Source organism: Uranotaenia lowii, chromosome 3 (assembly GCF_029784155.1).
Source record: "Uranotaenia lowii strain MFRU-FL chromosome 3, ASM2978415v1, whole genome shotgun sequence".
NCBI classification, from domain to species: domain Eukaryota; kingdom Metazoa; phylum Arthropoda; class Insecta; order Diptera; family Culicidae; genus Uranotaenia; species Uranotaenia lowii.
Genome location: NC_073693.1, coordinates 19833138 through 19852108, shown reverse-complemented (window position 1 = coordinate 19852108; position 18971 = coordinate 19833138). Strand labels below are relative to the sequence as shown.

General features: G+C 33.8%; 1 protein-coding gene across 6 annotated transcripts in view; it reads right to left on the bottom strand.

The window, feature by feature from the left end:
• Positions 1 to 18971, bottom strand: part of LOC129756111 (PDZ domain-containing protein GIPC3) — an 85350-nt gene that overhangs the window by 60706 nt on the left and 5673 nt on the right. For all 6 annotated transcript variants that reach the window (XM_055752873.1, XM_055752867.1, XM_055752868.1 and 3 more), the window contains exon 2: positions 12439 to 13388. In XM_055752873.1, coding sequence (XP_055608848.1) covers positions 12439 to 12783 — 345 coding nt within the window. In that variant the 5' untranslated portion in view covers positions 12784 to 13388. The remainder of the gene's footprint in view (positions 1 to 12438; positions 13389 to 18971) is intronic.

Genomic DNA, 18971 nt, shown 5'->3' with positions numbered 1-18971 from the left:
CTGATGGCGTACAATCATGTAAAAACAGATAGATAATATTTGATTGAGGAATGCTACGCGTTCAGGGTATCTACTAAAGATAGTCATCAGAGCCCGATATGCTTAGTGGTTTGTTAGGGTCTGACACTTTCTAGCGAGCAGCATCATGTGATTCGCCGTTACGAAAATACTTAGCAATCATATTGAACGAAAAATCGACTGATTGTCGCAACATGTTATTACATCATGTAACCCTCGCCCAACATTATCGTGCCCGTCAATCATCTAGTCTAGGAAACTTTTGAGGGAGATATTTTTTTCGAAAATCATCTTAAGATCTGTAATTGCTGTGGCACATGTGTGTTCATCTCATCGAGCAGTGAAATGATAAATGTGTCGCTTTTCAGCAATGAAAACGCACTATCATGACATCATAGTGTTCATAAAGCTTGACTCAAATCGGACTCTGTTCCAACTACATATATGTACCTGTTCAAGAGCAAGAAACAAACTGGCATACGTACTTAAACTTAATTGCAATGTAAAAAACAATTTACCTAAAATCGAGAAGGAACTACTCGTTGAAGCGAGTCCTAAAATGCATAAAAATAAATGATTAAAAAAGTGCATTCTATTCATCTACATACTTCAAGCTTACCGGTGCTATGCACCCGACAACTTCACTCAAAATTGTGTACTCCCATAAAGTTGTAAACGGAATGAAACCAAGAAGAATGGATAAACCCTATTTTCCGCTTTGTTTGACTTTGGAACATGAAATGGTAAAATGTGCTGCGCAGGATAGGAAGCTAAAATGGATGCGATTTGCGCATGGTTTCGAGAGAACATTTCATAACTAACTTACTACGGAGGGTTGAAGCCAGGCGCGCACAAATTATCATCATAAATAAAGTAGGTACTGTATCCGTTGCCGTTCATAGAAGTGTGCAATGTCACATGCATATGATGACATGTATGTCAATAACAGCTAGAAGTGTGCTGTAACGTCTGTTTTCTGACAATAATGCTGGCTTGCGTACGCCAATCATAAGTTGATGTTTCATATGCTAGGTTCGCTTAATTTCGGTGCGGGATGACCTAAAGGTCGTGACGTGAAGGTGAAGTTTTTCTGCGTTATAAGTTCAAAATTGCCGGTTGTTTAGTGACACAAATTCTAAATTTCAACTGATGAGTAAAAATCCCAAAGCTTTGTATCAGGTAAATTTCATCTCATGTTTTCCAGCGAATTGAAGGATCCGCTCCAAATTCGACCCTAGAGACGCTGTTTTAGAGGCAAATTTTTGGAATCCATTTAAGCGAAATGATTGTTTTACGAATACGACATCAAAGTTCGTTGTTGGCCAAGTTGAATGCGTCATCATCGATAACAAGCGACTACCAATTCGATAACATTACATGATTGTACAAGGTCGATTAACGAAAAAGTAAAAGGGTTAAAAAAAATGCCTCAAACGAAACCAGAGACAAGCGAAGTCTTTGTTCAGAAACTTTGAACAACTGTTAAGTGGAGTCTCCTTATAACCCAATTTCGAACAAATTGGCGTCAAACAAAGTCAGACAAATGCAGCTCAAAAGTCGGTAAATGCTGTGAAAACCACCAATTTACAATGAGAAAATCATTGACGGAATCATTTATCCAGTGGCCCCTCAGTTTTTGGAGTTCGATTATGAAATTTGTTCGAGTTGATGCTACGACAAAAAGATTGAAACCGTGCTGATTTTTTAAAGAAAAAAAATTAAACTGATTCTTCACCTATGCACCGGTGAATCGGCGCGCGAACATTAAATAAGTTAGTTCTTAGAACTTTTCAATTATATGTTCGAACAAGTTTGAAGGAAGGAAATTCAAATTACTTGATAGCACTGTTCAATATTTGCTTTTGAAATACCACAATCCTCTAGACGCTGCTGATTGCGTTTAAGTTCCTAGCAATTGAACACATTATTCCATTATCAGCACAGTAGACACGAGACAAGTACCATTAGAAAACGGATATTTAGGCTGGGTTGGAAAATACCAACAACCCTATCGATTGGCTTCGATAAGATAAAAAAAAATTAAATACTAACAATAGCAAAAATTAAGCGGTGGAATGTGGTGTTCCACGATTGATTAGTTATCGTTTCCAGTTGATCCAAAACAGGAATGCTCGTAACGAAGATTAGCTGGAAATCTAGACTACATATGGGCGACATTATCAACAATTATAAACAGTTATTTTTTATGCAAAAAAAAAATGAAAATTTTTATATGGTTTCTGAAAATCAATGAATCAAACTACGGTTATCAAGTTATGTGAATTTATGGACTTGATAACAAATAATGAGACAATCAACGTATTATATTTCAGAAATGAATCAGTCTGTGGCTGAAAACCTCTAAAAAGACAAAAATTTGCAAAAAAAGCAATCGGAAGGTCCCTTTTAATTCAACCACGGTAATTGAAAAGTTCAGATACCGGTATTTCGATAGCAACTTACTATCTTCTTCAGTAAGCGTTTTTCGATTGATTTGAAAATTTGTATTATTATTTTTTAGTATGTCATAGGTGAGACATGATGATACTGACTTTAGATTGTAAAAAAAAATATTGTTTTGGTATATTTTAATTTCAATCAATCAATTTTGAAACCATTTTTATCTTCCAAGTCACTCATATTCGATTGGTCTTCTCACTTTGTTGAATCAGCATCAATATCGAAGATGAGTCAGCCATTGTGGAGGTTGGTTCAACAATGTAGAAGAAGTAAAGTTTAGTTCATTAAGAAATGGGACAGTTACGATTGCGTGTATCTCAAAAACCATTCGTTTGATCGAAATACCTGTTATGAAGGAAATGTAGGTAATCTTATGACAATTCATGAAAAAATTAGCAAAAATATTATTTATCGTCTTTTGTAAGAAAAAAATCTACTTTACTGATAATATCTCCCATCGGCCAGCGCACACATTTTTCAGTCATGATATTGATGAGTTTTTCCAATATATGCTTTGTCTAATTTGTATCTAAGGTAGCTGCATTCTTCAATTTCTGCTACTTTTTGGTCCAATACTTCTGTTTTAAAAAAAACTGAGGGCAATTTAGTGGATACAGTTGTTTCGAAATTACCAAAACTTGATAATGTTAAAGCCACTTAAAAGCGGTTTTAATGATCATGAGATTGAATTTAAAGTATAATCGGTTAGTATAGATCGTAAGTTGCGAAGGGTACATACAGGATTATTCTTTTTAGGCTTTTAAAAACAGCAAAAACCAAAATTTTCGTTTTAGAAATTGCTGTTTTTTCTCTATAGGAGCAGAATCTTGGCAAATCATTATATTTCTTATAAAATAACCAGCATATACAAACTTAAATCTGCAAGGGACCTTGCCGCGATCAGAAATGTTATAGGATTCAACCGCTGGAATGTTTTGCACAATTTTCCCGTATGTTTGGATAACGTGCCGCTATTAAGCCTACCCCCATTCTGATAGGTTTGAATAACTTATAACTAGGCAACACATTCACCTTATTGGAGAAAAATTTGCGGGGCATTTCCGCGATCTACACGTAGTTTTTCGGTTATTAAAAATAAAAAATTCTGGTATGAGTCGTGACTTCCCTGATGATCCTTAACCGTAGTTGCCGATCTTGTGCTTCACACCAACGCACAGTGGGGATTTTTGAGCCAAAAAAGGTACCCAATTCAGGCAAGAACGCCTTGCATGAAAAAACCACCATTCTTTATGTAAAAAAAACAGGAGAAATCGAATGGTCTACACCGCTTTCTGATAAAATGACTCTTAACGTCTCATTTTGCCCGATTTCCCCTATTTTTATGGGTGCAAAGTTATAATTCCGATTGTAGCCATCTACCTTGCAACCAAAAAGTCATACAAACCATACTTATTTATGTAAAATGTCAGCTCAAATGGATTGGTGTACTCCAATTTTTGTTTCAACTACGACAAGTGGCTCATTTTGCCTCTTTTCCCCTAAATTTAAGAATTTTTTCAAAGAAATGCAGTCAAACAAAGTGTAATCCAACAATTTTTTCATCATGAATGATCATTTTTGGTAGATTGATTCATATTCTAGCTAATCGCGTCACTTTTTTGTACTAGAATGAATATAAATTTAAAATTACTAAATATCCCCAACCTCCCCAAGCTTTTTTAAATTTATGCATAAATTTCACTGTAACAATCGAGCGATTCACATACCAAATGCAAAAACCAAGTGATTTAGTGTACAATTTGTCGCTGAATCGAGTGGTGTACACCGCTTTGTGCTCAGCTTACGAGAATGGCCGGAATCACCCCGATTTCCCCTAAAATCGAGCGATATGTGGAAAAAAAATCATTATAAAAAATGACAATGTATCATAAAATGCACAAAAATGATTGAAACAGGTGTAAAACTTATTGCTGAATCGAATGATGTACACCGCTTAGCGTTCAGTTGACGAGAAGAGTCACAACTTGTTTCAATCATTTTTGTGCATTTTATGATGCATTGTCATTTGTCATAATAATTTTTTTCCACATATCGTTCGATTTTAGGGGAAATCGGGGTGATTGCGGCCATTCTCGTAAGCTGAGCACAAAGCGGTGTACACCACTCGATTCAGCGACAAATTTTACACTAAATCACTTGGTTTTTGCATTTGGTATGTGAATCGCTCGATTGTTACAGTGAAATTTAGGCATAATTTAAAAAAGCTTGGGGAGGTTGGGGGTATTTAGCCATTTATATTCATTCTAGTACAAAAAAGTGACGCGATTAGCTAGAATATGAATCAATCTACCAAAAATGATCATTCATGATGAAAAACTGTTGGATTACACTTTGTTTGACTGCATTTCTTTAAAAAAAATCTTAAATTTAGGGGAAAAGAGGCAAAATGAGCAACTTGTCGTAGTATATGCTTATGCTTATGCTTGCTTATGATACGTACACAGCCAGATCTTGTCAGCATCCCGGTGAATAGTAAAAATACATTCACAATTCATCTTATCTAGGCCGGGCCCACTGTGCAGTATTGGACGCAGAGACGACTGGAACCAGGGGAGGAAGAAACGTGGACAACAGTACCATACGTTCCCATGTTTATTTGATATTAATTCGTTGGGAGCATAGATGCTAAGATATTTCTATGCTCCTTGGTGTAGGGCCTTGCTATTCTTCCTTCAGGGGATGGAAATGAGGTTTTTCTACATGAAGTTCAAAATTTAACAATACAATAATTAAAGAAATTCTTCTTTAACCATCATACACTGTTTAATTTTGGATCCCTGTACCTTCATCTCAGGTCATCGACCATGGTTATAGCGCCATTGCTCGCTTTTGAAAGAGCAGAGAAATTATTAATACAGCACCGATATTCTTAGAATTTTTCCATTCTAAAGATTTCAGCGCCAAAAAGAATACATACACATATGAACACACATTTACATGTTAGAAATATTTGTCTCTCTACATTTGTCATCATTAATTAAATTAAAAACAACAAATTATGTTGTAAAACTAAGCTTCTCAAAATGAACGAAAAATTAAAACAAATAAATTGAAAATCAATTTATTCCAACCAGTCGATAGATTTTTACTATGAAAAATCAAACCTTCAGTTTAAAATGAATCTATTTAAAATCTTGAACATCATTTTAAAGTGTATGATTACAGAAATTTTCATTGATACTTATCTTTGTGATGTTCTCCATAGGATACATGAGATTAAAAAACTGGAAAAGTGTCAACAGCAAAACACAGCGTCATATGTAGATGAAAACGACAAGCGCAAACACTTATTAATTTAATTTTAAAATATGCGTAAGTCAATAAAAATGTAAAATCTAAGAAGAAAACAATCGTAGCCAAGACATTTGGTATCATCCATGAAAATAATTTATAACTTAGTAGGAAATCCATTTTTCATTTTGTAGAGCTTCTAATGGCAGGCTACTTTAATTACTAAGCACTCGAACTGAAATTTTTTATAAGTTAAATAAAAGTAAAATTTTGGAATAAGAAGCAGGCGAAGTTTTTGCGAACAGTTCCGCCCGAAGTCTCTTGCGAAACTCAATAATTTGAAGAAAACATAATACTAGAATATATGTTTCATTAAAGTTAAAAGAGGGAAAACTTTTTTTCTGATTATAATTTTTGCTTAGCAACTGATTTCAGAAATTTTTTTTTTTTAAATGTACCAACTCGGTCAATTACAAAACTTATCCATTCCATTCAATCCTCCGTTGCGTGTAGTCCATATGTGACGTTTACTTTAGCCTGGACCAAAACCTTATCTAAAAGTTTCCCAGCGTCATCTTCGTTCATTTTTTGTAAACTTTTTTCGACGCTTTCGAACAAACGCCATCGTATTGTCATCCAAAGACCAAATTTTCCAAAACTAAAATCACAAATAACTCGCGAAACTCCGTTTTCTTTCACAAAACTCCACTGTGAATTCACTCCCGGGCACGGCATTCACCGATATTACGAAAAATAAAAGTTTTTCTTGGGCTACAATCTATATAAAATCACTCCTTTTTCTTCCCGAAAATTTCGCATCAGCCACAAGCCAGTGCTCCCGGGTCTCTCTCATCCTCCCGGGTCTCTCTCATCGCAAAATGAGCAACTTGTCGTAGTAGAAACAAAAATTGGAGTACACCAATCGATTCAGCTGACATTTTTACATAAATAAGTACGGTTTGTATGACTTTTTGGTTGCAAGGTAGATGGCTACAATCGGAATTATAACTTTGCACCCAAAAAATAGGGGAAATCGGGGAAAATGAGACGTTAAGAGTCATTTTATCAGAAAGCGGTGTAGACCATTCGATTCCTCGTGTTTTTTTGCATAAAAAATGATAGTTTTCCAAAATTTAGAACAGTTTAGAGGCGATCGTCACAGAAATAGGTACCTTTTTTTGATCAAAAATCCCCACTGTGCAACGCATTATTTAAATTTTGAGGACATTTTTGACAGTGTTTGCATACTTTTCCACCACTAACACACAGTAATTTTTTGAATAATCTACTGTTTTGCCAGCTATCGATTTGATAATTTTGAAGGAAACTGTGGTATTTTTTTCGTTTTGTCTTACATCTTAAATATCTCGAAAACGAGTTCATTTTAAAATTTTCAAAATGAAGTGTTCCATTTTTAAATGAACTAAACATTATGCTTTCTGGCTTTGGTCGGAATGCATAGATTAAAACGCATATACTTACTACACCCTTTCCACCCTACACATAATGAAAATTTGTACATGGTTTTTGATAATTACGCTATTATACTTCGGGTATCAAGTTATAAAAATTCGATAATGACCATCGACTTGATAACAAATTAAACAGACGGTTAAGAATATTATACTACAAACGTGAACCAGCCTATGGTTGAAAACCCTTTCGAGTAAGACAAAAAAAAAGGAAACTCTGGTTTAGTGATACAAATTTCCAACATATTATAAAAACATATTTTTTTAAATAACGTTCTACGTATTTTTTGATAATTGACCCTTGAATTTTTTTTTTAATTATAGCATTTGTTAGAATTTGCCTGACTGGTGCATCCATATTACTGATATTTAATTGGCCATGCCTTTTTGGTGAATCAGCATTATTATCTAAGGAGAGGCAGCTGTCATGTAAGGTTGATTCATCGACGAGAGATTTTCAGCCGTTGATTGCTAAAGCAGACCGATACCTGGTTGATCTCTTTTAATGTAAATTTAATCACAATTTCACGTTTAATGCAGTCAGCATCAACACTTAAAACATGGTGCTATCAACAAATTCGCTCAACTGGTGGTTGCTTAAAAAGACAGTTGTAAAGTTGCTTTGGAAGGTGAAGCCATCGGATAGTTGTTTGCAGCCAAATTTGAAGCATTTTTTTTAGGTTTTTTACGTGGATAGACATCGCAACAAAAATTTCGTTATGCTCATTGCGAAAAATCATTTTATTGTGTGGAGTTTTGCGAATATTTTTTTAAATAAATAATCGAGTAAATTTGACTATATTTTAATCTGAAGTCAACCATTTACTATGTTCATAGGAAAACAAATGTCTGGTTGAATCAGCCGGAAATGTTCAATGTTGAAATTTCAAAGCAGATAGGCATTAGTTTTCGGTTTCAAATCTAACACCACTTTCTGCCTGATTCAAAGCAATTTGGTTGAGAACCAGAAATCGATATTTATGTCTGAATCGATGTTACTTGCTGATTCGATCTCGACAGTAAAAGTTGATCACAGTTATTTATATTGACAGCAAAATATTACTCGTGTAAAGCAAAATCGTTATCAACAAATCTCAGAAACGTGTGTTCATTTCCATTCGAAAAAAATCAAATTTGACGAATTTCGAGATGCTTGAGTAACGATTTTTGCTAACAAAAACCCCAATCTAGAATCTAAAACCTTAAAAATCTGTTAATTCTGTGAACGTTCTGAAATTCTGTTATTTTTAAAATAGATTCTACGACGAGAAATTCAAAGATTCTTCTTTGATTTGGAACCTTTGTTAATGGGACGTATTAAAGCATTTTTTGCTGCTTTATCCTAGTAAAGAAATGACATTATCAAATGAGTTCAGTAAAATGGTTTGGAATGAGTTTCTGTCGATATACTTTTTTCATAACGGCATTTAACATCATCATTGTTATCGCAAACTGGTCAATATCACTTCTTATTTCAACCTGGATACGTGAGAAGTCGATGTTGATTTATTTCAATATGATTATTTTTGAAACGGTTCACCACACTCCCTTACACCAAAAAATGAATGAAAATTACTTCAAAACATTGGTCAACAGTTGCATCAAGATTTTTATAATTGGTTGAGGCTAATTTTTTTTTTTAAATTTTCAATTCTGATAAAAGATCAGCGGATTTTCAAAAACTACTTTTTCCAATAAAAGTTTATCATATGATTATAATCGTCGTAATTTTAATAGCATGTTCGGCGGAATAAAAACTAGATAGAGTTTTTTTTATAGAAATTTGAAAGAAAGGTGGATAGACAGGCATTAGTGCGCCAATAGGAGAAAGCTTGATAGGTGTTAAAATTTTAGGCTGGAGGGCATGTTGATGAAAAGCTCCTCATGTATAGTTAGCTAGTGTAGAGCAAAGGCTGGACAATTCATGGGAGCTTTTCATGAACATGCCCTCTAGCCTAAAATTTCAACACCTATCAAGTTTTCTCTTATTGGCGCACTAAAGCCTGTCTATCCACCTTTTTTTCAAATTTCTATAAAAATATAAAATTCTCTCTAGTTTTTATTCCGCCGAACATGTCATTAAAATTATAATCATTTCCGATAAAAATAAATTAACTTGATTTTTGCTTTTTTTCTGCATACTTCTTAGATATATCATACCTACATACATTGAAATATTGTAATAAAGATACCATGGGTCAATTTCTTTTAATCTTTAGAATATTTTCCGTGACTATAACTGCCCTTCCAAGCAAGAATGGGACAATCTAGACTGGCCCAATTTTGTATAGGACGATTTTCACAACATTTTTTTCAACGCGGCACCCTACATCAATCTAGCATTTAGGTGGAAAAATGACTTTCTGAAAGTTTCAGGTCATTTGGCAGAAGCACGAGCTGGCGCCAAGGACTTGAAATTTGTTATAGATTTCCGGCAAAATGTATGAAAAATCGACATACTTTCACTCTATGTATTCTAAAATATGTTTCCAGTATGCTAGAAAGCTCAGAATTTTAGAAATTTTAGTTTGTAGACAATTGTGACGCGATACGAGTTGACTGTGATGAGTTATAAGCAATTGAATGTGTGATTTTTTCGTAATTCTAGATTTTTTCGACTAGATACCAAACAGATGGCACTGTTTGGCATTAAATCGGTACTTAAGCTCGAATCTAAAAAAAAATATCTAATACCTGTAATTAATGATCTCCCAAATTGACCGATAGCTATACCTTTCTGTGAGAAAGGCAATAAAAACATGGAAAAGATCGATTGAAAAATTAACCTAGGACTAGGATTGGTCGATCTTTGGATCGATCTTTGGAAGATCGATTTTTTCAACCAAGATTTTCGATTTTAAGAATCGATTCTTTAGCATGGAGAGAATCGATTAGATCGGTCTATTTTCGATCTTTTGCATTTTTTTTCTCGCTGAGCCGAGATATCTGAAAAAAAAAATTAGATTACAGATTTCATGTCAAACGGTGCCATCTGTTGGGTATCTAGTCTAAGCTTGCCAGCAGATTGTCCGGATTTATTCGGATTTGCCCGAATACTTAATACAAAATTTGGAAAAGATCCATTATGGACAGGTTGCCAAGGTTTAAATATATTCACTTAATTTTAAAACCAATAAAAAAAATTAAATTTAACTTTTATGATTTTTTTAACTTTTTAGCACAGAAACGAAGTTTTTTGAACAAATAAACTATTTTTCAGAAGCCTTAAGTACGATTTAAAATCTGCTGATAAGTTTTGATAAATAAAAATGTGTCAAGTGTTTTTCTTTTTTACTTAAATTTTACAATTCCTGGGTTTTGCCCAAATTTGCGCTGGTTTTGGATTGAACATTTTTAAATCACTTGATTCGCCAGGATCGTATTTATACGCGCAGAGAAAATTCTGGCGTATAATAGTATAGTATAATAGTGTAGTATATATAAAGTCAATATTGGTACTTCATAATAAGATTGATTTTTGTGAAAGTTTTGTCTGCAGATTTCGATACATTGAGTACCCTAGATTGAAATATTACTAAAAGAAGCTCTTCCTAGTTTAAAATGAAAATAGTCGATCTATCAGAGATCGATCCTCCAGCTCCGATTTTTTACCTGAATCGATCTTGGGAATCGATGTTTTCCTGAAGATCGAACAATCCTAAAACCGACCTTATCGTTTTTTTCAAAGCTAAATAATCGATCCAAAAATCGAAAATCCGAGGCGAAAAGATCGATCTTCCAAAGATCGACTCAACATCGATCAAGTCATATTTTGTAGCTTATTTTTGAGGTTTTTTTTATTTGGTTTTGGTTTAAAGCCCAGGAGGATTGAATAATATATTATAAAATTAAATACTGTGTCTCAATCAATACACAGTTGTGAAAATAAGTCCTTATTTTAAAACGAAGATGTTTTGAGACTTCTAGGTGCCCATATTACGTAAAATTTACATAAAAACTTTCAGCCCCTTTTGAAAGGTGAAAAAGTTGATAAAGGAACTTCTATGTGCTTTCCATGGAACTTGTCCGCACTTTTATCATAAAAAGAACCATGCGCCTGCTAAGGACTTTCCAAATAACCATTTAAATCGCATCAAGAACCCTCAAGAGCGATTTCTTAAAATTATCTGTAAAAATTTCTGTCAAAATATCATTTGATTGATTACATCAGCAAAACAAACAATTCGATTTTTTCACAAAATTGAACTGATTTTTAGCTCTGTCGCAGGTTGATGGAAATTTTTAAGCAGGATTTTGTCTTTTTACATCCCGTTTATTTTTTTTAGATTTACCAAACACGCTTGACTCAGATTTGGGTACACGCTGCGAAGAGATGAGAACGAGATTTGCAGAGAGGCGCTTGAATGGAATCCAGAGGGACATCGAAAAAGAGGCAGCCTAGCCTAGGAAGCCTAGCCGCCGAAATCCGAACTGCCGACTAGAATCTTGACTCGGACCAAGTAAAGACGCTGGCTTCGGATCATCAACTGTGGAAGTCTTTTATCACGGCCCTATACGCCGGAGAATCGACGCGGGACCATTGAGTTGAGTGAGTGAGCTCATGAGACGTAATATTGTATCAAAATAAAAAGAATTTTCAGGATTTCAGGATTTTTACGGTTTTCAATCCTTCTTTAAAGTCATCATTCCGTTTCATGTTTTGGAATAAAAGAGTATTTTACATTGAAGTGCCTCTCCAAAGTACCATAAAATACATCAAAGAACAATAAGATTAGTTAAAATCAAAAATTTGGAATAGAGATTTTAAAACTGAGTAGCAGAGCGACATACAATATATTTCAAAATACCTTAACAAACAGTTTTATTTTTCCGCATTCGGGCATTTGGACAAAACCCCACTTGGAACTTATCCGCCCTCTTCTTGTAATGCTTCAACTCTGAGTGACAAAAGAAGGATTTCAAATTTGAGCCGGTCATTTTTTTTATATTCGTATTTCAGTCTTCAGTTAAATGACACTGAATGTGAATTTTGAACTTGGGCGATGCATGTTTCCTTAACGTGTATTTACTCGTCGTTGTGTTTCCAAGAGTTGTGTTATCATTTAGGCGGCTAAATTGAGCCTACTCGAGTATTTTTATTGCACCTTAAGGGTATCGCTAATCATTTCGAACAATTGAATTAAGCTTTTTCAAACTTCGTGGAAAGATAAAGAAAGTTGCCATTGACGAACAACAAATTCAATCTAATAGTGGCAAAAAGTAGGTGAATACTTACTTCGTCCAGCGAAAAGTCGTAGCACTCGGCAATCTTCTGGTACAGCTCCTTGACGCTGGCGAATCCGGTGATGAATCCGGTCGGACTTCCGTGCGCCAGCTGACAGTTGAAGACCAGCTGGGGCCGGGTCACGTTGCTCTCATGGCTTCCATTCAGGTCGTCGATGTGCGGTGCCGTGGGCATCATGGGCGTTGTTCCTGCACCTGCGATCGGAGGATTCTTCAGATTGTTTCCGGATCCGGGATAGCCGCTTCCGTTGTTGTTCTCGAACGGATGGTGGGGGTCTTTGGTGAGAGGAGGGGAGGGGTTGGAGATTTTAGCGCTCTTCTTGTTGAACAGAGGCATGTTGCTTGTGGTATTGTGTTGTTGGGGGGTTGGTGTGTATGTATAGGTGAGTGGGTGGGTTTTTTGTTGTTGTTGTTGTGGGGAAGTTTGTCAGTTATTTTTGGGCAATCGAAGGTTAACAAAACTTTCAGCTCTATTCTGACACGCTGCGTTTGGAGCTTTTCGGTGCCAGATTAAGTTCGATGATTCATGCACAGAACTCAAAAACACACTGCTCTCGCGAAGTATGGAAATTTCTCTCCCCGTTCCTTTGGAGGAATTTCAGCTTTCCGTTTCTCCTCTTGACTTAAAACGGTAAAAACAACTCAATGCAACCAACAACACTACCGGTGTACCGAAAATTTTTCTTTCAACCAGATAACGACGATTCCGAACACCTCATCATTAACTGCTCACCGAGCTCACACTACAGAGTTGGATTTTTTTCGCTTCTGCTCAAACCTTCAAGCCTTTCAAGAACAACGGTGATTTTTTTCCGTTTCGTTTCGTTTCTGCCTTTAGTTCACCCGCGACTTGATAATTGGCAAGCGTGTACTTTTATCTTCCACCAACACACGACAAAACTTGGCTGCTGATAACACAGAGCCACCGGCAAATATACAAACCTAAAAAAGAAAACGAACGAAACGAGTGCTGTTAAGTGTTGTTGCACAAGATCAGGGCGATAATTTGCTGCACACTTGAGGACCAATTTGATAAGGAATTTCCTACGATGGGCACCAAGGATTTTTTTTTCGAATGAATGAAAACTATAAATTTTGAATCATCAAAAACAATCAAACGATCAACAGAAATTTTCAACACCAAATTTTGTCTAGGTAACAAGCAAGCAAGGCCCACTCGGATTTGGAGTTGTTCGGAAATGAAAGTCTTTTTTTTTCTTCATTTTACACGTGCGCAGCTTCCGAAGGGGCGCCTTAAAAAGGGGTCACAACAAACGATTCTTCTTGAGTGATTGGTTGGAGAGGGGCATTCACAAACTACGAAGCGACTTAAACAGATAACTATATGAGACCCGAAGGGGTAAGAGTGCAAAAATTGTTGATTTTGACTCAATGATGACGAACGATTCTTGATATTCCAAACTGTATTCGATGTTTTTTTCAGATTTTTAGAATTTAATTTTCATATTTTTACGACCGAATCCATAAGAATTCAAAAACGTCTAGCAAAATGTTTTTCTCTTAACTCAAAATTTTAATTTTTTTATAAAATTTTGATGAACGACTAACGTGAATCAAGAGTTACAATCTCGACACAGAACTAAGGCCAAACACTCGAAATCTTTTCCCAGGTCCTCTATTCTACTACAGTTTTCAAAACAAAAATCCAAAATGAATTTTGGGTGCAGTCCTTAGTCCCGAATATCGAATTTCATTCGATAAATGAGAACTCGAATAATTAGATTATATTGGCTAAGGTTACTAAATTGCCCGGATTGCGTCCGAATGTTTTCACTTTATTTGCCAATCGAAGAAAAAATCAAATTGCTTGATCATAATAATGTATTTTGCGTCCAAACAATTTTCTGAGAAAATTATATTCAAATAAACTGGCTGATAATGAAACAATTTTTAAAGTTTTTTCTTCTTTATTTTAATTGAAGAATTCCCAAATTTGTCTGGATATTGCCTAGATTTTGGGTTGTAAACTTTGAAATCGAACGCATGAATTTCGCAAGGTTTTAAGATAAAATGGCCCGGATTTGCAGTGCCTGGATAAGTGCGGAAAAATATCTCGTAAGCTTAGGTTTGAATTATTTCCGATTTTCAGGTTCCAATTTGTTTTTAAAAACCAGAATTTGTTGCCTTCTGGAATTTGTACCTAGTTTATTATTCTTGGTTATCAGTTCGGTTCATCATTGGGATATCCTTAATCGAATCTGAGTTTTGCATTTGAAACTTAAATTTTGATTCTTCTTCCATGTTCGAAACTCAATAAACCGGAAAATTGAATGAATATAATTAAAACTACAAACTATTTTTAAGGTTTGGATTTGAAATTCTTACTCTTAATTCTTATGCAGCATTGAAAATAAAAAAAAAAAACAACGGTGATCCAGAATTGAATTATCAGAGCTTCATCATTCAGAATTTTTATTCGGATTCTCTAGTTTAATTACGAGTAAAAAATTGAAGATAGAATTCATATAGAAACAAAGATTCATAATTCAAATTAGAGATTTCTGGTTAAATATTCTGTTATAAAATGCCCTTTTTGGTTCATAATTATTGCGAATTTTTGTTTGGAACTTAGATTCAAAAATCGATCAGGAGTTTAGAATTTTTAATCAAGTTTGAAATGCAGAATTCAGTTTCGGAATTTAAATTCAAAATTGCTAAAAAAATAAAGGTAAATACAGATAAAAAAAAATCTTTATTTCAATTAAATTTAAAAATATTTACGATAATTTTTCGTTGTTAAAAAAACTGGTTCTCAATCTTCAGGTTCAGGAAAGTTTAGCTGGAAATACATTATATTGGTTTGTTGTTTAACATAATTCATATTGAAGGTACTTGAAAAACATAGAATTAAACTAAGATGTGAATGTATCGAGTTCAAAAGAGTTGGAAAAAAATCGATTTGAAACCCAAGGCTAATCTGTTACGATTATTCATTAATATATATTTGATACATTTTCATTTTTCTTTCGAATGAAGTCTACTAGATCCCTCATTTATGTTTCAAAGCTTGAAAAAAGTTGAAAGCTTTTAGGACTGATTTTCTAAAGAAATGAATAACTTTGAATATAAAAGAACTTAACCCGAATAATGAGATACTCTTAGCATGGCCATAGGAAAGGGGAGGGGGGGGGGGGTTGGGGGTTAACCCCCCTTCCCCCCCATGAGGGTTCAGCAAATGCAAGCGAGGTATTCTACTTTACACTCAAAATGTTAAATGTTAAATCAAATTTTGATGATGGATTAAGGTTATTCGATAGTAACCATCTTGACTCAAAACTAATGTCAAAATTTAAAAAACCAATCCCAGGTTTAAATAATAATAAAAATAATAAAAATATTTATTAATGACCCTTTAACTTTTTAAGTCATTCAGGTCAGAAAACCAGATTTAAAATTCAGCTACAAATTTTTAAAATTTTCTCACTTATGGATAATAATTAATTTCTCAATACTCAATTTTATTCTGGCCCTTATAATCAAAATCGAAATTGTATTTGTGTTTTTTTCCGGATTATGTATATAGTTTAGGATTCTTGATTTTCGGTTCGAATCATCATTGAAAATTGAAATGAAAAGCTGCGTTTCGTCGTTTAAATTTGGTTTCACATTTCCTTTAAAATTTGATTCATGATTGAAACCCAAAACATCCTAATTATTATAATGAATTGATGATTGAGGTCTCCGAAACTGATTTCAATCCTTGGCTCATATTTCTAAATTCAGAAACCGTTTTTATGTAGGGAAGAGTGGGGTATCATGGGCCACTTTTTTTCTTTGTTTCATAACTTCTTTATTAGAAAAGATAAAATGAAAAAAATAAATGGAAAGGTTTTCTACATTTTTGAGGTATCATTAGGCATTTTTTGATATTTTTGAAATATATTAATTTCCCGAGTTTTGACTGTTTTAAAAATAGTTATTTATTTTGGATTTTGAAAAACTGTGGGGAAACGTGGGCCACCAAATCTAAATTGACTAGATAGCGTGCAAAGTTTATGAGTTTACCCAAAACTGAAATTTCATAATACATTTAGTTATTTTAAAGCGATTTCAGATAAGGAAACTAAAAAAAGAGTTGTGTATGATCGAATAAATCCTAAAACCTGGCTCGCGAACGTTTCTGCATAATTCCATATATAGGATTTATGTTCGTCTCTATCGCATTAGAAAAGATAGACAAAACATTTTTCATAATTCTCCATTTGGGATAAGGAAATTTTACAAATAGTAATAACGTATTTCAGGTTCTGAATGTGTATAAAAACACCAAAATATAGGTGGCCCAAGATACCCCACAAAATGTGGCCCACGATTCCCCACAAGCAATGATTTGGAAATTGGTTGCGTTTGTGTGACCTATTTATGTTTCATCAAAAATTCCTTTTCCACGTGAAAGAACATGACAAAACAAAGATCATAAGCGTATGAGCATATTTTTGTTATGTACTTGAGGTCTCGCACGGATGCAATTTTGCGGGTGCTAGTTTAATTATGTAAGTACATTTTTCTAGGCTAGTTTCATAAAAGAAGCATATGATACGTACATAAGTCAACAACATATAGAAAAACATGCTTACGCAAAGCAACGACGATGACAGTTGGATTGGGATTTTTATCTCAACACACAGCTGAGATATTTGAAGTGGCCCACGTTTCCCCATGGCCCACGTTACCCCACTCTCCCCTACATTTCAGAAACCGTATTAAAATTTTGAATCAGATTGAAAATTCAATTTTTTATTTCAGATTCAATACACAGATTAAGCTAAATGAGTTCCACAAATTTATCAAGATGACTATTTCGGTGAGAATTTAAATAACATGAGACCACAGGATGGTAATTCTGATTGTTAGTTCGATTGCAAAATTCAGCTGAAAATGACAAAAAATTAGAAGAATTATTCCATTTGCAAAAAAAAAACCATCCACAGGAATTTATTTTTAATGAAAATAATTGATGTTAAAGGAACATGATGAACCTTCTCTTAAAGAAAGTGCAGAGAATGCCTTATGTTTTGGCGTATTGTTCAACATTATCAATGTTGCAGTATATTCAAGAACCAAATTTCAAACCAAAATCTTTAACTGCATAAATCTGATTTGTACTGCAAAATATTAATCTTTTACTTTTAACTTTGAAAATTTAATTTATATTTAGAATATATTTTCAAAATTTAAGGCTTTCTTACAAAACTTATTGTAATTTCAAAACAAATAAGTAAAATTAAGCTAGCCAGATTACCGTGTTTTACCCGAACTTGTCCGGATATTTTATTTAAAAAAAATTGGTTCGGCCGCCCAAATTTTGTTGAAACAAAAACCTGATTTTGTCCAGATTCATTCATATTTTATTAGAAAATTAGAAAAAATCAATTGCATCATTAGAATTTTAAATTTGGTCGACCAAAAATGAAATTTTGCAAGCTAGATTTATTAAAATAAACAAAAATGATTTTTGGGGAGACTAAAATACAATTCTAAATCTGGGTAAATTCAGTCAAAAAAGTTAAAAATAATTCAAATTTTTTTTTGTAGAATAGTTGTTGGATTTTTGTCAAATTTTCCCGAATATAGACTGGATTTTGGTTTGAAAATTTGGAAATAGAATGTCCAAGTTTTGCCAGGGTTTCAAAAAAATAGCCCGGAATGCCCGGCTCGGATACGTGCAGGAGAACTTTTGGCAATCTTAAGCTAAGTTCAACAGATTCTGATGCAAATTTAAGATTTCAACCACCGATGAAAGTAAGTTTCCTATTTTGGTCCTAAAGCTTTCTTTAAACAAATCCTAATCATCATTTGAAAGATTTTAGGATGTATTCTTAAAAGTTTCTAGTAAACACGAAAAACCAGTTTCTATAAAAAAAACTTAAAAATGAATAATATAATAATATTTAAAAAAAAGATTTTTATTTTTTTTATTGATGCATTGCTTGAGCAAAAATGTCGAGTCAAAATTCTAAATTGGAAATTTTCAAAACCTATAGTTGGAAAAAAAATAAAGTATTCGATTTTTGTTTGTTCCGGCGTTATTTCAACATGATACAAACTCTTCAGAGGATTTTTGAAACTCCAGTCTTTAGAGGTTCGTCAATAAACAAACAAAATTGTGGAAAGTATCCATGTTAATTTTTTCCATAGATGATTAGAAAAACAGATTTTTTTCAAATTGGAAAATGTTGAAAAGTTTTCAGCTACCCTAGCTTGACTTAATAATCTTTGCTTGAACCCACATTTTTTTTTTCTTTCTTCATAAAATTTGGAAAATGTAGTATCGTAACTTATGTTCATATGGCATTTTATACCATATTGCCCTTTCTTATGTACATGCATGAAAATGTGTAGACAAGTATGCCATGCAATCTTATGTAGCATGAGTCAGGAAGAAACATTCGTTGCTGGACAACCAACAGTAGTAGACGTCATGTGCATTAGCTCCGTGTACAACACTATATTGGCGACGAGGTTCCAAAATGGCGTTTGGTAAGTTAATTGAAATAAGATGAA